We start from the raw sequence: 22934 nt of genomic DNA, 5'->3' as shown, positions 1-22934 counted from the left end.
TAGCAACTTCTTTGGCGTACCTATATCGCGTGACTCATTTCATTCTCTTTTTTTTTTCCTTTGCTTTTGATCAGTCCTATGTGCAGAGCAAATATTCTCGAGATAAAAAAAATATAGATGAATATACTCAGATATGTGTGTCGAACAGTACTCTGTCTCTAGATTCAGCTTTTGAACAATTTAAAATACTTAATGAGCTAGTTTCTAAATAACTTATTCATGTACATAACCTCAAAAACTGTTTGTCCTTTTGTCCTTTTATAACATTGTACATACTGATATACTTTCACTCAGCTGCATTACAAAGCACTTCAAAAATTGACATTCAGCTAAGTTTTTTTCGTTGAAAGTCGAAAATACTACTAGACAACTTTGGAAAATTGAGAATATTTATGAGAAAAATATATACATATTTTAGATAAGTTTTTTATAAATTCAGACGTACTTACCAGAAATTATCCAAATTGTTATTGAATTGTGAGTTGTGTAAATGAGGTAAAAACAGTAAGCATTCGGCCTTTGGTTATACTTTATGAATATATTACAACTTAAACTGTAGGGGGATGTGTGAAGGAGTGATATCAATCACACATGTAGGTCTTGTATGAAAGATGTTTTTGGCAGCATTGACGGCGCGATTTCAAATTGCATTACAGTTTTATACTGCAATACAGCATGTACTCTTCGCTTTGACGTCGCTATCTTTACATTCTCCAAATGTCGAATGCTTGCATTTATTACAGCTAGTCATATATTCATTGATGAAGCAGATTTCCACCTTTTCATCTTCACCATCAATAGGTGCTTTTGTCTTCTTGTTCGGACACAGATTGCTTGTAGGCCATGCATGTGTGGCTTGCTTACAGGATGGACACGTAACCATTTTCGTTGTTTTATTATCAGCTTTGACTTCTTGGAGAGCTTCTTCTTTTACGCCTTTTTTGACAACACTGGCTTAGACGAAGAAGCACTCGAGGAATCATTGTATGCCATTGGTATCAGTGTGTGGGTAACTGGAGCAACGCAGATGATTTGATAGAGTCGTAAATAAGGTAGTCCTACCTATGTGCAGCTTGGGCCTTTATAAGGGCCGTGAACTGGGAGGCGTTGTTTGCCTTTCCACTTTTGTTTAAAAGAAAGAAAGCAAAAAGGTAAAGAACATTGTGTGTTCTATTGTATATCGTGTTCCTTTTTCTTTTCTTTTTTCCTTTTTTTTTTTTGGTTGTCAAAGAATTGCTTCATTGACAACATCACTCAATAAGTGATGGCTCTTATCAACATGCACCAAAGTTCTGAAAATTTATTGCTATCTACAGACAGTGGGGTATCTCTGCTCCTCAACTAGTTTTTTGATGTTATAGTATGCTTAACATATTACACAGGGTACTTAAGCGCGCTGGTTATTGCTCTTGTTTCCTCGTCACTCCTCCGTTTTTACAGTGCCCTGAGTTCAAATTCTAAAAAATTCATCTCAAACTAAAATTATTAAAATCTAAAAAGTATTTATGGTATTTCCAAAATCCATTATTCTGTTCGTCTGAAGCAAACAGTATGAAAGTCCGAATCATAATTTAAGAAACTATTTTTTTTTCACACAATAACACCCTTCACATATGTTGTTAAAGCACCATTTGTATGTAGTCACAGGAGCCAATCGAGGCTTTGGTAGAACAATTGCCCAAACAATCGTAAAACGGAGCAAATGCAAAACCACTTTGGTGCTGGTGAGCCGTAATCACCAACAATTAGAAACTTTTATCGCGGGAAAGGAAAACGTCTCTTGCCATTTTATTGCTAATGCTAACCTTCAAGGTGCAAAGGAGGCTGAAGAAACTGTCATAAATCAGCTTCACAAACTTTTAAAGGTGAAAAGCTTAAAGTAGCTAGCGCAATATAAGAAACGTTTCTAAGCAACGAAATACAAAATTTATAAAGCAATGGCAAAACGAAGATGTTGCGCCAATAACGAATGCTTTCCTCATTAACAACGCGGGATCTACAGGTGACTTATCCAAGAAAGTAAAAGATTATGAAGCTTTGGAAATACAAGAGTACATAAATTTCAACATCACTTCTTATGCTATGCTGGTGTAAGTGCATTATCCAGCCAGCTGCTTTGCCAAATATAGCCCAGGTTGACAGATACAAACATCTAATCCATACATCTATTCATTACCTATAGTTCTGGATTCATTCGTTTATTCGCAAAAGATATAGTACAGACAACGATTGTGAATATCTCATCATTGCTTGCCGTTCAGCCATTTCCCAATTGGGGCTTGTATGCTACTGGTAAAACCGCTCGAGACATGCTTTTAAAGATTGTAGCAAAGGAAGAGGTATCTATGCTTAAAAGAAGGTTAAGCGAACCACAATTTTCGCTTATTGACAATTTTTGTATATAGCCTTCTATCTGTACATTATCTTATTCGCCTGGCCCTTTGGACAATCAAATGCAAAAGCAAGTTCGCGAGACAATAGGCGATACTGAACAGAATACGCTATACACAAATATGGCCAATGAGGTACATTTAAAGGAATAAGCTTGCTTTATCGATTCAAGTAACTTACAAAAATCTTTTTTTTTTTTTTTTTTTTTGTATGTTTGATAGAATAAGTTAGTCAAAATGGAAGACTCTGCTTGTAAATTGTTTGATATATTAGAGGAGAGTAAATTTGAATCAGGTAGCCATATAGATTTCTACGACGATGTCTGAGAAGTAACGCCGTTCAATAAAGAAAGCTATTAGTTCACCCTTTTTCGTGAGGTAAATTTTTGATGAGAAATGGTTTGATCGTTATATACGTACAAGATGCCTACGCCATTGATTCAAAGATCGAAAATGTTGAGCGGAGGTACCTCTGCGTTCTGATCTGACGTACAAGACGCTCCTAATGGATCCCTTCCTGCTTCATAAGTTTAATTGCAACGAAGTCGGGCGCTCTTTCCAAACCAGTAACGCACTGTACAGCATTGTACTGATGTGCTCTTCATTTATTGCATTACGCATCAGCCTGGAAGCATTCTCACTTATATCTAACCATTTACAAATCAACTGTGAAGAAGGCTTATAGTTTAAAAAGAAACAATAGGTGTTAGCTTTATACTTAAGTTGAGAGTTACAAGGGGGTTGCAATTCCATCGTCTAGAAGTGTCTGCAGTAGTATAAACTCTGTCCCGCTAGTTCTTTAATGTTAAAAGTTGGTTAGCAGCATCTAGCTGCTATTAGTCATTGTATGATTATTTGCTGGTGTTGGGTTAACATCGAGTAATCATTTTTTATTGTTAATGACCAACTAATACGGACAATTTCAGAGGCAATTTGTGCGATGGTATAGTGAACGAAATACAAATCATCGATATGTGTCTCAAATGAAAATGAACTTCTGAAAAGGATCGTATATTGCTACTGATATCAAAGATATAAGCTTGGAGCTCAAATTAATTAGTTAAATAGCTCAATAACCTTCTAATACAGCAAACATTATTTTAAGCGAAAATGCTAGCCAAAATATGCATTCTTCAAATTACCAATTATGGAGGTAATCTACTGTATACAGCATTGAGCAATTTTAACTCTAGATTAGCTTAAGCCTTCAGGCCGTTGGTATTTTTTGAAGTGACCACTGGAAGTCGTCACTCTTAAGCGAAACTATTGTTGCAATTTCGGTTTTAGAAATAATACAGAACTGATACTTTACTTTATAGGTGATAGCTTTTATCACACAGTTCTAAACATTAATCGTTACTATTATATAGCGCATCCCTCAATTGGAACCTTTGCATATAAAAGCATTGTTCAATTGTTTGCATTAGTAACACTGACCCCCGTGCGAGTACTATGAAGGGATGAGCGCAAAACTGAACATATCATCAATGTTCTCTTATTAACTAGCATGAGCCAAAGGTATTTAATTTTGTACCAGAAAAGAGGCCTTTTTCTTGTATTTACTCGAATAAAATGAGAATGTGATCAATTGAGTAAGCTAATATTAAGTATTAACGTATGTAGATTGTAAATGGTAACTAATGCTATTGCTGATACTAATCAATGATCGATGTCCTATTTAGAAATAGTTTCTAAAAAATTGCTGGGAATGATACCACTGCATACAACTTTACGAGTTCGTCTATTTAGCAAGCTGGCTTCCCACCAGCCTTGCTCACCTTCTTCACTCTTAGAGATTATACCAAGAAGATCGCCTTCCTTGAAACTTATTTCGCCCTCTTCTGTAGCTTCGTAGTCATATAGAGCGTATGCTATAGATGTATTAAAAGACTGAGACACAATTGCATAATTACCCAAACAACTGATCAGTGGTTTGCTTACCAAAATCAATAAAATGTTGATCAAGTTCACTCGGCTTCGACGATAAACTATTATTGGGGCTAGTGGATGATCTTGAACTTACGCTATAGAAATCCTTAATGAATTTCTCACTGCTGTAACGATCCTTAGAATCAGCATATTTTTGTGAACCGACTAAGGATGCTGCAGAAGATGACGAAGAAACGTTCTGGTAGCTCAGCCTTTTTCTATCAGTATTGTTTTGATGAAGCATACGGTCATGGATCGTTTGTGCTGAGGGAGGTGATTTTGATTTCGTGGGGTTTTCAATTTCCAAATCACTACTAGCTGTTCGACGAGTACTGGAAGTATTTGTTTCTTTTGAAGAAAGCGAGTTGAATGGGTAGTAAAGATTAAGGGTATTTTCGTCACTATTTCTTATAGAGTCGGTGTGGAGATGGTATTTTGATAATGGTCGAGTGCTTTCTATCGAGCTCATGCGGCGAGAAGAGAATTTACTTTGCAATCTTTGCGGGCCGTGAAGGGTTTGTTGCTGCTGCGTGTTATTTAGAAGTCGCTCTTGTTTTTGTAGCAATGGTGAGGATGTAGTTCCAGAAGGTTTGGGGCCGCGCAACTTTGGTGGTGACTCGCCAGCTTCTGTGCGAATGATTTGCTTGCATCCCAATTTACGCAACATATCATCTAACTCAAATGCAGCAGCATCACAATTATCTAGGTCATCACTTTCAATGCTTTCTGGCTCCCCTCCTACTTCTTTCTCAACAAGTGGAGGTGGAGTGCTTGAAGGTGACGACTGCAAACTTCTATTGTATTGCGAAGCATCTATGCTTATTGTACTGTGCCTATCCAACCTCGCTGTTGGATCGATAACATCAGTCGTTCTAATCATTGCTTGATTGAGTTCATGGTCATTATCAGAAGTTTGTGAATTCGCATCGGTTTGTATATCGCCAACAATAGGGGAATCGGCACTATCGTTGGATCCCACTGCCTGGCTGTTTTCGTTAGATTTGTTGACGTTTGCTGTCATGAGCCCGTTGACTTTCTCATATGAATCCCTGCTGTCCATTGTTAAGGAATTTTTCATACTATCCTTACTTTGTTGTTTAGTATTTTCATTTTTATGATTGGGTTCGTTTTCGAAACTCGACTCTTTATTGACAATCTGTTGTATCAGAGGCTTATCGTCATTTTGATTACTACTCATAAGGTGAGTGATATGAGTTTCTTCTGTCCCCTCCATTACAATTTCTTGCCCCGCTTCAACATCTGACTCCGTTTCTGTAGTATATACCGATTCCTCGTCATCTTCGTCGTCATCTCCAGAGTAGACTTCCATCACGCCAACCATCATATAGTTACTACTCAATTTGGGGGTTTCATCGACCATATATTGTGTACCTTCTTTCTTTTGTAAGGACTGCGTAGTCTCAATTGAGTCTATTTTTGCTACTGATGTTGTCGGAAGTTCTTCTGCTTTATTTTGATCGTACTTTTCCGTATGATCGCTGTGCCCTTTATTTGTATATTTAGCCTCTCTTTTATCAAATAGGGTTTCCTGATATGCGTACATTTTGACATAGTCCATGACACCTACATTGAAAATTAATATCACCCGAATTGCAATATGCAATTGTTGTTATAATTCTTACCGGGAGGGATATTTGTGGATCGCTTTCCCTGTACGAAATCAGTAAGGTCCTTTGTGGAATCAATATTTGAAGCTTCTGCATTTATAGTTTTATAACTCTACAAGAACTATCAGTTTCGTTATCGGAAACCCCATTCTTTAAAGTTATATATATATTTCACCTGAAGTTCATTTTCGGCGCATCCAACCATTAAATTGGCGCAGTCTATTAAATTTGATTTTATAAAAGCTAATCTCTCTTTTTCCAGAATTTCGAAGCCCTTTAAAGGTAAGATAAGTGTTAATGGATATACAAATATCCTTAATTTTTCATTGCTATACCTCACAGGTCTTCCGCCATTCAATGTTCCAATGATTAACGATTTCTTGCAAGCCACCTAATGCTTCATCGTAAACCTTTTTGAGCTTGTCTATCGTTAATTCAGCTGATTTATAAACAGCCAATTTCTCATCATCGGTTGTTTGCTGCTGTACTAAAAGATTCGCTTTTTCGATTTCCATGTTATGTCGCTTATGGGCCTAAAGATTCAAAGCTTAGTGCAACCTTGTAATTCTAATTCTAGCTGCTATATCATACCTTTCTAACAAGCTGAATTTGTATATGCCTGTCATTATATAGTTTTTGTATTGAATTTTGAAGCTTTTCCGACCATTAGACTCCATAGGTTAAGATATGTATATAGATGACTATAATAAATGACTTACGTCTTTTCTAATCGCCTTTTGCTTATTGATTAAGGCACTCAATGGAGCAGCTACATTTTTCCTTAGTAGATCTGCCAGCTGTAAATGTATTTCAGCGATAATTGAAAATTCATTCTGCACTGTATCAAGGGCTCTTTTGCTGGAGCCATTTTCTGTATCCGAAACCTTTTGCTTTTGCGCAATATGTAACATCGTTTTACCATACTCTTCTTCAAGCATAGCCCTAGAAACGTTCGTAACGCGGTTAGCTTCGCTTCGTCCTCAAAGCCTAAGGATACTGCAATGATTATACCTTGCTTCATATGCATGTCGCAACCTCTCACACGTCTGCTTTGCTCCTCTCATTCTCTCAAGGAGAATCTTTATACCGTTTTTTTCGGCATTCTCCTATAATATTCAACCATTGAGCTTATGCATTGTTGTTAAGCATTTTTCATGCATTTTCATTTACCCAAAAGTTTTCAGCAAAACTATCATTGTCATTAAAAAGGACTGTCGTACTTTTGCTCATTCCTATAAGCACTAAGATTAATAAAGTTGGAATAAAGAGTGGATAATGTGTTATCTAAACCGATTGAAAATATATTTTTCTTGTCCGTCAGGAAATGTTTACAGTGAACTCTAAATATGGATAAAAGGGGAGTGAACACGAATTGCCTTTTTCGTCGTTAAACGCATCCAGACTACTTCGACACAAGGTTCGATGCCCATCCTAGGTTTCTCTATAGAGACTCGCCGTGTTGATTAATTGATTGTAATGTAAACCAATCCAAATTCAATGACGAGAAGGCAAACTTTGTCATACCACCGTTATTGATGTAGCTTAATGTACGGCCAATAGCAATAGTTATCAGACACAAATAAAAAAAGAAAAAAAAATAGCAGCAGTCCGTTTCGATCAGACGACCTCAGGGTTATGAGCCCTGCGCGCTTCCTGCTGCGCCATGCTGCTTTTTTAATTTTGTGAGATGTGGAATTCAGAGGTATCGAATAACAGCACGGTCTTTCGGAGTTAAATTAGTAGAATACACGTGATATATCATTGGAAATTATTGTAAAGAAAGTTATTATATAATGCAAGGAGCGATTTAGAGATATCGTAGTAGATCGGAAGTTAAATCAGATAACTTAGAAGTAGACGCGTGAGCTCTCTTCCTGACAAACTCAACTTTAGTCTTATTATTATTATTTTTCTATCCATCCGAGTGGAAAGATACATCCATTACGTTTATTTGATTGCTTGTATAAAAAGAATCTACACGTTTAACCTCATTATATTTATTGAATTTGTCCCTGGATTTTTACAGTCGGTCTATTACAAATCTTGTCAATTGATATAGTTACTAGTATTTGCATAGTAGCAGGTTTACACACGTAATAATTTATTGAATTTCTTTAAAAAGGAATCATACAAGCCTATTTGAAAATTTCACGTGATCTTCCGGCCCAAATATTTAGCCCTTTTGAGTATGCTCGAGGTATCCGGTTGTAAAATGCGGACATCATTAAATCCATTCGATCCCGAACGTGTATTTTGCGATATGTAAAAGATTTAGTCTTAACACATAATAGTTATGCATTACAATATTCATGATTCCCATAAGCTCCTTCTAGAGATCATAATTAGTAGCTTGTCGTATATATCATTTTTAAACTAAGAAGTCTTACCCAGGACCTATTTATGAGTATAGGTTTAAGTATTCATTACTTTATTCAATATAAGAATTGTGATTAAATTCAGTGTACACATTGCAGTTGTGTTGATTAATTGTCATGGCTCTTCCCAAAGATACGATATATACCCTTAAGCTTTACGAAATAGGATTCTGTACATATTTCAACATCATTTTTAAAAAAATTCTACTTGGAGAGCTTATAACTCTCAAAAGTGAAATTCCATCTGAGACAAATACTTTATAATAGGTAAAAAATAACTTTTCTACGTGAAATAGGGTTTTTTTCCATTTTCTTTTCAATCGTCATAGATGGGAAAACGTTCATTTTTTCTTTGCTGCATAAATCAAGTAAACAGTCATAAGCGAGAGATTTATAGTCATAGGCTAATAATTGCATTCCAGTACAAATATTAAATGTAATGGTAAATGAATTGAACATTTACTACTGTTTGTATGATACAGAATCCGCCAATTTCCCGTTTCTCCAAATGTGCTTTGTTGTGTTCTACCCCGTCTTATTGTTCGTTCATTGTTTAAAATGAAACAACATTGATCCAATCAGAAGTGAATAAGCTCATTTCGAAAGGGAATCGTTTCTTACTGCATGATTATATTTATCTATTTTCCACAATTGATGAATATAAATAGAAGACAGAAGAACAGGAATTCGCAAAGTGATTCCACAATTTTTCCATCTTATTCACTTTTTAAAATTTTTTGAAGTCTAATCGTTACCATATCAAAATGGGTCAAATTACTCAATTTGTTAGACGCTCTTTCTCTAAACCTGAAATCTATCCTCTTTTCGTGATCCTTGGGGGTGCTCTGACAGGTGCAGTTTATATGTTTTCTCATCAAGCTCGAGCTCCTGACGTCGTTTGGGACCACCATGCTAATTCACAACCATGGCAACACGTTAAAGACGGTGAACAAGTCAAACTGGCAGCATATAATCAAAAATACGATCGCAAGTATCAGCGCAGGGAATGGTAAACGCCGGACGCAAGCCTTCACTTATGTATTTTAGACCAACTTAATTATTAACAACACGCACAATTTTTCCTCTGCATCTGAGTTTAACTTGAATAATATAATAATATGTACATTCTTTTCATTATTTTCATTTTGCTCTATTAAATGAACACGATTTATCTTTCCAATTGTTAATAGTATTTACTAATTCCTATGCATACTTTCTTGAAGAAGTATACTTCTGAATAAGGGTATATTTGTAAGGCTAAAAAGGTGAATCCTTGGACAGGATTCTAAAGTTCGTTTGATCAGTCTTCTGTACATAAAAAATGTTGCTTAAAGCCATGGCATCCATGTACATTCCATTTGCGCCAGGTTTTGTGGATTACTTGCTTGAGAAATGAGTTCAATTATATTTTGATTGATTGGCTTATTACAATCAACATCCTAAATTACATATCTTGCTCAGCGAAGATTCTTAACCGGCAGTATGCTTATAATTAGTTTGTAACTCTTACCTTTTCATGATTCGGTTGACAACATAACAATTGTGCCCTGGACATTACTTCGTCTACGTTGGTCTGTATATGTTCAAGCAATTCGGACTGCATCGCTGTTTTATGACTAGAAGCGTACCAAGCCAACAATTCATCTCGGATAAAAAGATGCAAGTACTGACCCAAACCTAGCTCCGTCTCCGTAAGGCTCCGACTGATTGCGAGCAAGCAGCTGCTAAACAATCCTTCAACCCCAATAGGGGTAATGTAAGTTTGAATGTTCGGTGTGAATCTGAACGGTACAGACTCATCATTGGCAAACATCGGATTTTCTCGACTCCAGTCTAAAAGGCAATGTTAGTCTAGGGTATATGATTTGCAATGACTAATGTTAGCTTACCTGGCAATAATTCAGTCATCCATATATTACCAGTTTGTCTCGAGACGATTAACCTATGCGGTGTACGCTTGCCAACATTGAATAAATAGGTCATAAATGTAGCAGCGGCGTATTGTGATATAAACCGTTTGCGGTGCATCCAATAATCCGAGAATGAACTCATTGTTCTTTTGAGATACTACACAGGCAGTTTTGTTCATCAGTTTTCATTTTGTTAATCATTTCACCATCGTTACTTACCTGGCTCAATATATCAGAAGGAACAAGCTGCTTTGATATTTTTTCATTAATCTCAATTCTCGAATTCAGTAATTCAGTTTCCTTCGCTTCATCCTTTATTAATAAAGACGAATACAATTGTTAGTAAGAAATATAATAATTTCATTCCTCTTTCTATTACTTACGGTGATATTACGATCGCCTTCCATTTTAAGTTTGTCAACAAAGTATGCAAGCGGATCGTCCTTGTGCATATCAATACTATCGCAATAATCTTCATACACATCGTACAAGGTGCAATAAGACAAATCGTCCTCAACCATACGCACATTTGGTGCCAGAGGAACAATCACAGGCAAGTGGAATTGAAGATTACGTTTGCGACTAACTATCTTTCGCTCTAAAATCCTATTCAGTAAACGGAACAGCTGCATCAATCTCTCTTCACGGCGAAACTGTCTCGCAGCTGGATTCTGAATGACAAATGGATGAAGACTACCGTCATGACCTCGTATAGTTAAGCGGCGATAGCAATTACCGTAATTTCGAACTATTTCAACCTCTGGCAGAAATCGGTCGATACGGAGGAAATCATTTGCATTATCTTTGAGCAATAGATATTGACCAGGGATCTCCACATCATCGAACTTTTGGTGTTGAAACTCTACGAGATAATGACTGGAAGATTCTAGCTTCTGTTTACGCGGACGAGCATCCAACACAGCTTCAAATTTGTCCCGCCAAAGCCTTAATTTCGCTATGTACCCTTCTAATCCTAATTTGCTGTTAACAAAATCATGTACAAATGCTGCCTTCATATAGCCAGGATACAGACTATTGGCGAAACGAGCAATGCTATTAACGGTACTATTGCTTAGTTCAAGCGGATCACTACGGTCTTTCATACGAGAAAGTAATTGCTATAAGGAAAAGGATTCAGTAGCTGTGATGACCTTGTCAGCTATAGTATGGGATAACCATTACCTCAACACCTTCATTATATAAAGCAACGACGAGGCGGTACATTTCTTCATCAGCCTGAGGCTTGAATTTTAATTGGATTTGATCAACCATAGTTTCCATAGACAAAGCTAACAAAGGGTATCCGGTCTTCAACATGGCCATGATTTCATCTAAAGGATGTGCTATCGAACTTGTTGCTGCTGGGGTTCCTTTTTGATCTCCACCAGATGCAGTATTCTCGTTGGAGGTTTTATCAATAACAGGTTGTTCTTTACCAACGTCTTCTGTCCTGATTGCTGGTGATGCTATGTTGGATTGATTAACAGAAGCCAGGTCTGTTTGAACCACTGTGGATGATTTCAGGTTCTTATCATATTCTTGCTTGATTGCAAGTGGTTCCGTTTTATTCTGGTCAATTTCAGACTCAGTGTTTTCGTTGGTAGCTTCGTCGTTCACATTATAGCCTTCCGTTTCCTTTGCGAGTGGTGTTTCATCAATATTATCCTTTTCCTCCTTAACTTCATCATTTAGAGTGTCCTCACCAGCCTCTTTACTGGCATCTTCTTTCACTTCATTCGAGGAGTTCGCAGAACTGCTATTGGTGTCTACAGTTTGTTTAGTGGCAAAAGTTGCATTTAAGCGTTTCGCCATGTCTTCTTTTGCTGTCCGTAGCTGGAAATGGAGAGCCTAATTTCATGTTTATAACTTCAATTGTTAAATGCTCCTGATAATTTTATATTATTAACCATTTGTTACCTGAGGATATTGCTTTGCAATCCGGATTAGAATATTTCGCGCATGTTGTGCTTCTCTTTGGTGCAGACCCATCAAAAGTTGTGGTATGAATGTAATCCAATACCAAATAGGCCATTCTCCTTTATAACAATCAAACGCACGTGATACAGTACCTTCTTCATCATCTAGACTCAGTAGCCATAACACTCGCAAGAGATAGGTTCGAGCTTTTGCATTTTTATAAATGCCTGCAGCTTGCAAATAACAACTAACAGCATTATTTGCCCAACTTAGTTCCTTTGGGTTCTCTTTGAAACGGAAATCATTGTAGAAACCCCATTCGGCCCAGGCTCTGGGTAATGATAAATCAAGTTGAACAGCGTTGACAAATGCTTCGTTGGCTTCACTGTACCGCTTCATTTTTGTTAGAAACTGGCCTTTCAAAGTGAATATGTCTGCTTGTTGGGGAACAGTGAAGAATTTGGTGTTCGTACTGGAAACAAGTTCTAATCCTGCAGGTAGTTCGCTTGGAATTTGACAGCAGTATTTTGCATATTCACGCAATCTTACAAAAACCTCTTGAATTTCCATGTTTGGTAAAGTATAAATCTTGTTAAGTTGAATAGCACAAAAGTCATTCAGTTGGTGTTTTCTTGCGACATGTGCGAATTGATTTATCAACCAGGCATTTTCTTGATATCCGCGATATGCCAGAGGCGCCCTGTCTTGAGCGGTCAATAAGGGAATAAACGGTCGATAGGCATGATTTATAGCGTCGAATATGTGTTGCCTCCAAGAAACAAGCTCGCTCCATACATTTATGTCATCCCACATATTTGGCAGACGCCCACGCCAAGTTACAAGTACACTTCGTAGTTCATTCGAGCGCTGAGGGAAATTTTGAGCATTCGTGTTTTGCAAACTCAGTAATAATTGGCTTGCTTCATGCAGCTCATAATATTGCTGGAACATGTGTAAGAGCGGCACATGGCTTTGGGAAACGATTTGAGGTAAGCTAAACCATTGCTGCAGCGTCAATTGAATGCCTTCTTCACTGATACGCGTGAAATCAGTAAATTTATCATTGGAAGACTGTGATCTGATGAGTGCTAAAAACGCTTCCATTGCTTTTAGGCGAGGCGAAGGTTTGGTAGTTAACTGTGCAACTGCGTGTTCCAATGACTCGTGTTCGGCAATCCAATCTTTCTGTCTCCAAGCGCACTCCAAAAATAATGATGTGTTATTCTCATTTTTCGCCAAATCTAAAAGTATATCCCATTGCTGGAGCTTTTGAGCACACAATACCCAATGGTCTTCCCACAGACTATACTCGGACTCTGTGAAAGGTGAAACACCACTACGCGCCTTAATTTGTGCATTTTCATACATTAGTTGAGCTTCAGACCACAATTCGCTCTGTTCATAGGAGATAGCAACAGCAGTTTCGCCATACGTGCTACGTCGCTTCCATAAACCATATAGCATATCGTGTTCCTCCAAAGATGTAAATAATTCAGCCAAAGCATCCAAAGTTCGCTCATTATTATCGACATCGTCTTTTGGCTTTTCACTGCTGACTGTTGTATTCAAATTCCTTTGCAAAATCTCAATTGCAGTATGCCAAGCATTATGGGTCTTACCCAGATGCTGTAACAAATGAGGCGGTAGCCTAAATTCATTAGTAATCTTGGCAATACCACTTAACAATGCTTGTATCACGTTTGGACGCAATTCGACTTGTTTGTTGTGAAAATCTTTCGCTAATAAATATATAAAAAGCTTAGCCATATCATGTCTTTCAATAGCTGACAGTGCATCCCAGCACAATGGAAATAAACTGATCCATAATCTGTAGGCCGTATCATCGTTCATATATTGTAGAGAGCGAGTGTTGTCGATAATAATATTTACATCATAGCTCTTCAACTCTTTCAAAAATGACTGGTGTTGTTGAATAAGCTCAGAAATGTCAACAGGAAGATCACTTTCAGCAGAAACCATAGTGCCTCCTATACTTCCGATTGATCTGATTTTCAATGCATGAGGTGCTGTAATAGACGGTTGTATCTTTACAGAGCCCAATAGCAAATCCAACGCTTGGTGTATCCAAAAAGTACTCGATAAGGATTCCCAATTTTGCACACCGAGTATGTAGTTGAGCCGGGTATAAACAGTTCGATTAATGCTGCGATCAAACACACGCATAAATTGGTGGCGTATAGTAGGATTTTCATTTCTGGTACCCATCAAAAATGCTTGCTCTAATCTAACAGTTAACTCTGTTCTGGAAAAGGATGGATTGCTATAAATTTTAAGTATCAAGTCCAAGTACTCCTCAGTAAGTTGCTTGTTGTCTCGGCTCTCAAAATTCATCATCTTAGCTAGCAGTCCAGCTTTTTCTATTATTGTAGGGAATGCTTCCTTTCTATTTAATATCCAGTCTTTTAACGTATCTAAAATGCTACGAAGCAGATCAATATCAGAGGATTTTTCAATTATCTGGTTGAGGCATGACAAATATACGCGGCGTTGGTCACCAAGGTAAGATATTCTCCTCTTAAGAAGATCAAGGATAGATTTCAATAAGTTAACTGGAGTTTCGCTGTTACTTGTAACTGAATGAGCAGCAGATAGATGCTCTTTCGTAAGCTTTTGCAGCATTTTGACCATGCCTGGAATAAAAGGATCCAGTTGTTCACTACGTCCAGAGCTACAAGCTTGTAAAAGCTGAAGAACAGTGTAGGCATTATTTGCGTTGGTTAAACCATCAGTTATTGCTGAATCAACCAACGAGCAAAAGGCAGCGACATCGGGATGCTGTACTTCTTCAGGGCTTTCATTGTTTACTGATTGGTTAATGGCAAGGAACACTCGCGATAAAACTGGCTGTAAGGTTGTCTGAATACGAATATTATCGCTCTTGATACTGTTTTCAAGCAATCTGAAAATTTGACTCATATTCAACGTAAACCATTCCACCGGTTTGTGAGCAATATCAATCGCTAAAATTTCCAAGGCACTACAAAAGGCAGGCAGCGAGATCTCATTGATTTCTTTAAAAGTTAATGCTCTCTCCAAATGGGTAAACTTGACGTGGACGTCAGGCCAAATAGAAGGATCCAAAAAGTTCCGTATTAAAGTAATCACACGCTGAACTAGCTTTCGTTGTATAACATCTGATGGATTATAGACACTGCAGGCAAGTCTAACCAGGTAACCTATCACATTCTCCCGTAATCCTAGAGAAGGAATGTACACTTTGTTATGGTTTGCGCCACTAGCAACTTTTACAGAGACCTGAGCGTTGGTAATATTTCTTTCGTTAACTGATCCTTCGGTCTTTTGCTTTTTCTTTGTTGATTCAGCTGTAAATGCTGTTAATCTTTTGCCAGACGGAAGCGTAACAATATCATCTTCCGAAGTTTCCATAGATTGTAAACGTTTCTGTTCCCAATTCAACAACAATTCAGCCAATTCGACAGTAAGTAACTTATTTTCAGGTGTGGCATTTGGCAATCCCAGTTTGGGTAAGGTGTTTACAATTTGTGGCAAAAAGTGCTCACGATAGTCAAAGAATAAATCAGACTGTCGAACTAAGAGTTGATACACATTGACAATTTGCGAAATACTATGAGTATCTTCTACTATTACTTTGCGTGTAAGTCGAACCCAAGTAGGAATCCTTTCGTTGTTCAATAATGGTACACGCTTGGGCAGAACGGGTGCAATAATGTCTAAACCTTGCTTAACCAATGTACGCGCTTCTGAAAGATGCGCACGAAGAAGAGCAGCATACATTTGAATAACAATTTTGCTTGGAGTCTCAAAGGCTGTAATAAAGTGGGCGATTAGTACATAAGCTGCTTGCTTACATGTTGCATCTTCAAGCCTCAAATAGTGCCAGCCAAATTTTATAACCTCTTTCCTCAAATCTGTCAGTAGTCTTGGTGAATGCTGCACAATCATTGATGTCAGTTGCAACAATTCAATACGAAGTGAATCTTCGGCATACTGGTCATTCTCTGCATTTGAGACGGCATTTAAACGTGCCCAAATCTTTGAATTCAACTGCTCCATAATATCTTGGCTCAGCAAATCTGTAATCTCTTCATTCTTTCGAAGCATTGATACCAATATTGCAGGGTTGATAATATGACGTAAAATCATCATTCGAGAGTAGCTAGTAACAGAAGCATCATTGAATTGTTGCAAAAAATGGCCCACTATAAGCTTCTTTTTTTCGGGTGGATAGCGTAAAGCTACATCAACCAAGAAAAATTCGCGCAGGTATGATAGATCCATGACGGTTTCTTGCGCGAACAATGTTGCAAGATCAAAGATGAGTTCGATGTTGTCAGGGTTAAGCTTTAGATAAAGTATGAAAATATGTGACAAGCATAAAGTTTCTCGGTACATTTGATGACCTTCGTCATCATCCTTTTTCATTGCATCAAACCGGCCAGGGTAACGCCATAACTTCAATAAGTTTTCTAAAATCTCTGGCTGACTACTAAGCCATTCGGCATCATATTTGACAACCTGTTTTACTATCATTATTCCTTGGTAACGTAGATTGTAATCATCAATTTTTGCTAGTGACTTTTCTATCAACTGTGCAGGCCTTTTTGCTATTTCGGCACGTACTTCGACCGAGCTTTCATTGCTAATAGTATCAATCAGTAAGTGATTGAAACGTGGCTGATCTAAGCGTTCGAAAAAATATGTAACGGTTTCAGCTGGATATCTATTCAAATATTTGAACAATTTAGAACGGAAAGGACTTGATATTGAGCGACGTAAATAACTTTCCATATCCAAGACTATAGTAACAATTTCGTCCAAAAAGATATGAGCAGCAGCAGGAAGTAAATGGAAGATATTCAATATAGCAACGATGATTTTGACTTCATAATTATCGCTCAAGTTTTGGTTAGCAGCTTGTTGAAGTACCGTTGGATCTGCCCAAAGTTTTAGGTGATCTAATAGCTTTTTGCCTATCTCCACCTTAAAGTAGCTTGTAAGCAATTCTAATAACCGTGCTAACCCTTCAAGACCGGCAACACTCAGAGTTTTATGATTCGATAGAGTTGTTAAAATGGGACGAAGGCCCTGTTGTAGCAGCTCTTTGGGCAATTTAATTTGAAGTGATAAGACTTGCTTCAATCCACGATGTGCGGCTTCGACTACCTCTGGTGATTTGGAGTATAAGGATTTGAAGAAGACTTGAATGATACGCGTCGGAGTGTGCGATTGTCTCTGGTTTAAGAATTCAGAACACGCCATGGCAGCTGATAAAAGTCGAATGCATACGATGCGAAGGTTCATCAATGATGACGCATTCTTGTATTGTGAACTACGGCTAACCAGAGCCTGATCCTCAGCATCAGCTAACGCCAAGGCTTCGTGCAGGAGACGTATTAACTCGTCATTGAATTCCAAAAAAGGCGGCCGCAGAGTCAAACAATAGGTGATAGCATCAATATTACCAATCTGCATTGCAAAAGGAAGAGCACGTAGGGGTTTTGCGAAAATAGGAGCAAGTAAACGCTCTCTTACAGGTGCTAGTATCTCTGTAACCTCGTTACCGGTGAGATCTGCCAACAATTGAAATGACGATTGTATAGTTTCACGCACAACACTATTTGAATTCGACAATTCACTCAATAGAAGTGCGATAAGATTTTGAAATTTCTTCTGAGCTTCTGGTAGCTCACTATCATCTGGTCGATTGCAGACTTTGAGAACATGTGATAGAGTTTGTGTAGCTTCAGCATTGTTAATATTTGACATTCCAGGTTGGACATCCTTTAGTACAAATAATAAGGACCGAATAAAATCCAATTCATGATCACGCATCCATTGAGTGCCCATTTCGAGTTGAGAAGTGATAATAGAGATTCCTTGGCAACCACCACGTTTGGTGAACCATTCAGATTTATAGCAGCACGAACAAAATTGAGATGCAAAGACACGAAAAATGGGCAATTGAGATATATGATTTTTACAACCCAAGGCTTTAGCGACAATCTCGAAGCAAAACAATATCGATTGCTCTGCGCGTGATCGTAACTTGGCATCCCCAGAAGTGAGTGTTTTAACAATTGCATCAACGAGTACAGTAGCATGAAAATATTGATCTGCTAATCTTTCATCCATCATGTCGACCACTGGCTTGGCTGCTTTTTCTTTGCCATCGATAACCTCGCCTATGTGTAATAGCATAAAATGACGGCATATATTTCTAAAGAATAACCATGCATCTTCACTCAAATCGGAGTATACAGAAGCTCTCAGAATGGAGATTAACATTGTCCGCAGTGTCTCTTCTTGTGCGATCCGTTTCGCTAAGTATTTTGTATAGCCGTTGTTTATCAATCTTTTTGGTGCAAAGCCAAACTTATTTAATGTATCTCCAACAACTGTACTGTCATTTTTGACCTGTCCATCCTCAATATCCATTTTATCCGATACATCCGTTGCAATACTGTTATCCGCATTCACTTTTTCTAGTACATTATCTTCAACTTCTTCACCATCTTTGGTCTCCACTTTCAATATAAACCGTCTGATACGTTGATGAAGACGTTGTGCCAGGTCTTCAGGCCCTTCGTCCATATCCAACATAATAATAATGTTCGATTTCAAAAACTCATATGCATGCTTCTTATAAAAGCTATCGACATCACTTTTCTCCAATGTTTGACATGCCACTTCCAAGCATTCATCCAACGGGAGAGATTGTGGGGTTGAATTTGGGTCGAAATATATGGCCACAGCTATTCCACTTTCTGTGTTTCGTTTAAAATCCAAATCAGGTGGCGTATTCAATATACGTCTGTTCTTACCGCCCAGTTTACCCAATATCCTTATTGCAGTATGTGAGTGTTGCTGATTATAAGGCAATGGTCGGATATGCTGCCATAATGCGTTCATCAGCTCTTTTTTTATGGGCTCCATTGTTTCGTTCAGAAATTCCGGGTTCAGGTTGTCATTGCACAATTCTAAAGTTCTCAGTGATTGTGTTACTAACTCAGGACTTCCTTGAAGACCAAGTACTAAGGGCCGCATCAAAAGAGGGAGGTATGGGAGTAGGGTGCTCAGTCGCACTGGCACAGTAAGACATAGTTCAACATAGAGCATTTTCACTTCATATCGACTTGCTACTGTGATAAGCTGATTCAAATTCTCCAAAATGAAATGAAGTAAAGGGGAAACCTCTTTATACAACTTTTCAAATCTACCACCACCAATACCTTTAAACAATAGCAATAATAAGGAAAAATAAATCGCTGATTCTTTCGTCTTGGCAGATAACTTGAAGCATGACATGATCAAAGTGGTAAGATAAGGTTGAAGGGTTGCTTCGTTGGCTTCTGGGAAGTAGTTCATTGCCATGAATATTAGGCGGAATAGGTGCAGAAAGATGGCGGAGTAATGCAAGTCCTTATCGCCTAAATGTTCCAATCTCTCCATCAAAAAGTTCAATAGAATAGGCGCGAACGCTGTTGATGAAATTTCTTGAGCCACGAAAGTATTCACAATATGAGTTAATGATGTATTGATGAGCATACGGTCAAAAATGAAGCTCATTTGAGACACAAAAATCTCTTGAAATACAGCTGGATCTAGGACAGTAAAAACAACTCCAAACATATCTAATGCCTCACTGTCAGGTATAACTTGGTTTGCGATCCTGTTGGAAAGCTCGATACACCTTAGTGGATCTTTGCTACTATTCAATCTTTTATAATGCTCGTCTGCTTCATGTGGTAACGATCCATCAAGACCGTAATTATCAACGTTGTAATATTCGAAGCATTTCAACCCTTCTCTGAGTAATCGAATAAAAATTTGTATATCTTCTTGTGAAAAATCTCGGGCATATTGTGAATATGATTGAAGGTTCACATCTTGTGGGGGTGCTGGGTTGCAGTGACGCAAACCAATAAATAGAGGCTTCAAACCAATGGCAAAATTCTTGAATATAAATCGAATCTCTTTTATACTATCTTGAGGCGAATCCGTTGTATTTAGTTGGGTATGTATGGATCGCGCTTTGTCAAAATCAAAATCGTCATACAAAGTACTCTGCTCTGTATCCTGTTCTGTTTCGCTCGGCTCCTTTTCCATATTGGTTGATGTTGCAGAATTAGGTTTCTGTTGCCCTATTTCTGTAATTGTGGCCTGTTGCATTTCTTGCTTTTTCTTTAAAAACTGTTTTTTAAATGTTTTGAAATGCATATTAAGTGAAGCAAATTTGCTGGCGAAAGCATCCAAAATACGCATTAATAAATCACGTCCTTCTTTTTTGTTGGGTATCTTGATTATGCAATCAATGAGATTGAGTAAAAGCTTCCCACACATCGTTTGAATACTAGAAGCTAATGTATGGTCATGCAGGTTACGCGTATATATACGTACTGTTCGACGCAGTTGTGCAGGTGTCAATTCAGATCGGATATGGTGGACGAGATCAGCAAGCATGCTATAAGCCAATGGTCTGGAATTGTAATACAGCAGTTAAGCATAGCATTTATATCATAGACCAATATCCTCAAATTGCTTACCGTAGAGTATCGTGCGACGTTACTCCTGTACCTATGAGAACCTTTTCATTGAGCAACAGATCGATCTTCGATACGAAGGAGGCACGGAAATCAGTTGACAATATATGTCTAGTAGCAACTAGCAATTCTTTTCGTGTTGCAGAAGACTCGGGCGGACACTCGCATAAAAGCCTCAAAACAATATTAGGTATTTGGTTTTGAAATGGTCGTAAAACAGCTGTATAACTCCTTAATATGAATGCTAAGAAGGACATCGTTTTAACTTGCGCGACAATGAAATCATTATATACGGCTCGATTGCGAATTTCGGGGCTTACACCAACAAATACCTCACCTCGAGCTTGTACTGCACTGGCAGCTTCCGCTTGAGGTTTAGCCTGGAGACTCAACAACTGATGTAGGAGTAAAATGTTAGGCTTTAGTGGCGTCTGTAAAGTGAGTAAGAACCGTTTGTTGCTATACCTGAAAAATTAACGGCACAAATTTAATGATATTCTCGGCAGCAAATCGGCGATGTGTTTGAAAAAGAAGAACTACAATGATGGGGCATTCTGTCAACACTTTGAAGCTGAACATACTTTTCGCTAATGGTTTAGATGGCGTCTCGGGTAATTCTACAGCGGCTGGAGAATTAGGTCGTGGTGATGTGGCTAGTAATGGGTTAATACCAGGCTATATTTTGAGAATTTACGTATTAGCACAAATGGAAATCATATGATCCTCCTTGACTTGAAGTCATGTTAGCTTACTGTAGCTGAACCAATAGGTGTACATGGCGCGTCAAATACGTCCTTTACTGTTTGTTCCATATTCTTGAATATCTCCTGAACAAGATCAAGAAATGGCTGAACTTGATCTTCTAATAGTTGTCGGTACGTTCTGTGATAATCAATGATAATCTTCACGCAGACAACAGCATTATCTTCATTTTCAACCCGTAGTAAATTCATTAACGTTTTACAAAGATCTGGAATATATTCTTTTAAAGCCTCTGTTTGAGGTAAACGATATATGATTTCAAGGATGATGTTACGTAGTTTCTAAATACAGTCAAATTGTTCAGCTGCAATTTCTTACGGAGACTGTACTGAAAGCCGTACCTGTTCTGGAGCGTTGCTTTGAAATACTGGGCTACCATTTTGCAATACATCCATAAATACTGGTATTAAAGTCGCTAAAAATCGTGGATATTCTTGGGTTTGAAATACTTCAACTTGATCTCTAAGTTCATTTGCGATTGTCACTTTCAACCCCACGGCTAACCATAATAGAGACAAGTTAGTTTCATAATCAAAGAAAGCAATTGGAAAATCACATTGAACAGGTTTGCTCCTAACCTAAGTTGGGGTCACTAAGTCGGTGCGCGTAAACTTGTAAAGTTGTCATTGGATGTAAATATTCTGCAAAAAAATGACTTAGTTTTCCAGAATTTGTACTGAAAATAGTTTAAATCAGTAAATATCCTTTCTCTGAAAAGGGAAGGCTGTCAAATTTGTAATTCCCACAATGATATGAATTGTTGTGTGCCTGAAAGAAAGAAGAAGCGTGTAACTAGTATAAATACAAAAGGAAGGGAATTAAGAAAAGGTAGGAAAAAATATCTATGTATCCTAAATTCAGATTCTCACGTGATAGGACTGTTAACAGTCTCAGATGAGTATATTAAATGCCTGGCTGAACATCCTCATAACTTATGATCAAAAATGCATAGCAATTTACAAGCCGTTGCGTCTTGCAAACCTTCGACATAAAGCTATTCCAAACAATTCCATGAGAAAATAGTGGGGGTGCTTCCAACGCAGCGATATAAACGAAAAAATGTATACTATCTCCAAACCGTTTTGAACACATATTCTGGCATTACCTATCTGCTGAGTTACAGACAATACAGATCTGGCTTGCCTTTACTATCATTGAAATGGCGTCTTTTCCCCATTGTCTAACTTTTTTGAGTACATTATTGTTTGAATTGAAAACATGTACATACTTGTGCTATTTGTCATTATCTTTGGACAAATTCATGTATTATTGTAACAGTACCATTGAGAAGTCTTCTTTTGTAAGTAAGAACTGTTATACTAGCATATAGTATACAGTATAGGAAGAGTTTCAACATGTCCGAGAGAGAAAGCTTGGACAATTTTTTATTTAATATGAGTTGTTTCGTACAATACAGCAACAAAATATCTGTCGTATCTCATTACCGTCAATTTTGTAAAGTATTATAGATAAGCTCTTG

The 22934-nt window shown here is 37.7% G+C and overlaps 5 protein-coding genes and 1 non-coding gene across 6 annotated transcripts; 2 read left to right on the top strand and 4 right to left on the bottom strand.

Annotated features, from left to right (window-relative positions):
- The first annotated feature begins 1524 nt into the window (after nt 1-1524).
- On the top strand, nt 1525-3069 carry BDF20DRAFT_872038 (uncharacterized protein). The gene is made up of 5 exons (XM_053081140.1): nt 1525-1865; nt 1936-2090; nt 2183-2339; nt 2406-2525; nt 2613-3069. The coding sequence occupies exons 1-5, from the start codon at nt 1614-1616 to the stop codon at nt 2715-2717; spliced, it is 789 nt and encodes a 262-aa protein (XP_052936796.1). The 5' UTR covers nt 1525-1613; the 3' UTR covers nt 2718-3069.
- A 758-nt stretch (nt 3070-3827) lies between these two features.
- On the bottom strand, nt 3828-7206 carry BDF20DRAFT_872027 (uncharacterized protein). The gene is made up of 9 exons (XM_053081139.1): nt 7118-7206; nt 6959-7053; nt 6667-6889; nt 6539-6601; nt 6283-6480; nt 6123-6221; nt 5963-6059; nt 4332-5903; nt 3828-4261 (listed from the first exon to the last, which is right to left on the bottom strand). The coding sequence occupies exons 1-9, from the start codon at nt 7175-7177 to the stop codon at nt 4065-4067; spliced, it is 2604 nt and encodes an 867-aa protein (XP_052936795.1). The 5' UTR covers nt 7178-7206; the 3' UTR covers nt 3828-4064.
- A 339-nt stretch (nt 7207-7545) lies between these two features.
- On the bottom strand, nt 7546-7618 carry BDF20DRAFT_t87. The gene has a single exon. It is a non-coding gene; the product is annotated as a tRNA-Met (tRNA).
- A 1468-nt stretch (nt 7619-9086) lies between these two features.
- BDF20DRAFT_819837 (uncharacterized protein) lies at nt 9087-9335 on the top strand (the record flags this gene model as incomplete). The annotated part of the gene is made up of 1 exon (XM_053077490.1): nt 9087-9335. One exon carries the CDS (start codon nt 9087-9089, stop codon nt 9333-9335), a length of 249 nt encoding a protein of 82 aa, XP_052936794.1.
- Nucleotides 9336-9492: 157 nt separating this feature from the next.
- Nucleotides 9493-10481, bottom strand: BDF20DRAFT_536048 (kinase-like domain-containing protein). The gene is made up of 3 exons (XM_053075692.1): nt 10212-10481; nt 9833-10155; nt 9493-9761 (listed from the first exon to the last, which is right to left on the bottom strand). Exons 1-3 carry the CDS (start codon nt 10372-10374, stop codon nt 9651-9653), a joined length of 597 nt encoding a protein of 198 aa, XP_052936793.1. The 5' UTR covers nt 10375-10481; the 3' UTR covers nt 9493-9650.
- On the bottom strand, nt 10336-22241 carry BDF20DRAFT_535994 (uncharacterized protein). Its single transcript, XM_053075691.1, has 10 exons — nt 22201-22241; nt 22033-22130; nt 21796-21953; nt 21445-21735; nt 21158-21367; nt 20696-21087; nt 12150-20628; nt 11415-12080; nt 10616-11350; nt 10336-10544 (listed from the first exon to the last, which is right to left on the bottom strand). Exons 2-10 carry the CDS (start codon nt 22079-22081, stop codon nt 10371-10373), a joined length of 11154 nt encoding a protein of 3717 aa, XP_052936792.1. The 5' UTR covers nt 22082-22130; nt 22201-22241; the 3' UTR covers nt 10336-10370.
- Between the last annotated feature and the right edge of the window lie 693 nt (nt 22242-22934).

Source organism: Mycotypha africana (assembly GCF_025528875.1).
Source record: "Mycotypha africana strain NRRL 2978 chromosome Unknown BDF20scaffold_5, whole genome shotgun sequence".
NCBI lineage: Eukaryota > Fungi > Mucoromycota > Mucoromycetes > Mucorales > Mycotyphaceae > Mycotypha > Mycotypha africana.
Note: the sequence above shows the minus strand (reverse complement) of the source record. Positions and strands in the feature narration are given on the sequence as shown.

What these genes read in the sequence shown, in the direction of transcription:
- BDF20DRAFT_535994 (XM_053075691.1), bottom strand. Translation starts at nt 22,081, where the DNA reads ATGACAACTTTACAAGTTTACGCGCACCGACTTAGTGACCCCAACTTA. An exon ending in TTGTGCCGTTAATTTTTCAG is followed by an intron (nt 21,088 to 21,157) that starts GTATAGCAACAA and finishes CTCCTACATCAG; the next exon opens with TTGTTGAGTCTCCAGGCTAA. An exon ending in TATATAATGAAGGTGTTGAG is followed by an intron (nt 11,351 to 11,414) that starts GTAATGGTTATC and finishes TTTTCCTTATAG; the next exon opens with CAATTACTTTCTCGTATGAA.
- BDF20DRAFT_536048 (XM_053075692.1), bottom strand. Translation starts at nt 10,374, where the DNA reads ATGAGTTCATTCTCGGATTATTGGATGCACCGCAAACGGTTTATATCA. An exon ending in GATGACTGAATTATTGCCAG is followed by an intron (nt 10,156 to 10,211) that starts GTAAGCTAACAT and finishes ATTGCCTTTTAG; the next exon opens with ACTGGAGTCGAGAAAATCCG. An exon ending in GTCAACCGAATCATGAAAAG is followed by an intron (nt 9,762 to 9,832) that starts GTAAGAGTTACA and finishes TATGTAATTTAG; the next exon opens with GATGTTGATTGTAATAAGCC.
- BDF20DRAFT_872027 (XM_053081139.1), bottom strand. Translation starts at nt 7,177, where the DNA reads ATGAGCAAAAGTACGACAGTCCTTTTTAATGACAATGATAGTTTTGCT. An exon ending in AAATTCAGCTTGTTAGAAAG is followed by an intron (nt 6,481 to 6,538) that starts GTATGATATAGC and finishes TTGAATCTTTAG; the next exon opens with GCCCATAAGCGACATAACAT. An exon ending in AATGGCGGAAGACCTGTGAG is followed by an intron (nt 6,222 to 6,282) that starts GTATAGCAATGA and finishes TTACCTTTAAAG; the next exon opens with GGCTTCGAAATTCTGGAAAA.
- BDF20DRAFT_872038 (XM_053081140.1), top strand. Translation starts at nt 1,614, where the DNA reads ATGTTGTTAAAGCACCATTTGTATGTAGTCACAGGAGCCAATCGAGGC. An exon ending in AGATTGTAGCAAAGGAAGAG is followed by an intron (nt 2,340 to 2,405) that starts GTATCTATGCTT and finishes TTTTGTATATAG; the next exon opens with CCTTCTATCTGTACATTATC. An exon ending in ACACAAATATGGCCAATGAG is followed by an intron (nt 2,526 to 2,612) that starts GTACATTTAAAG and finishes TATGTTTGATAG; the next exon opens with AATAAGTTAGTCAAAATGGA.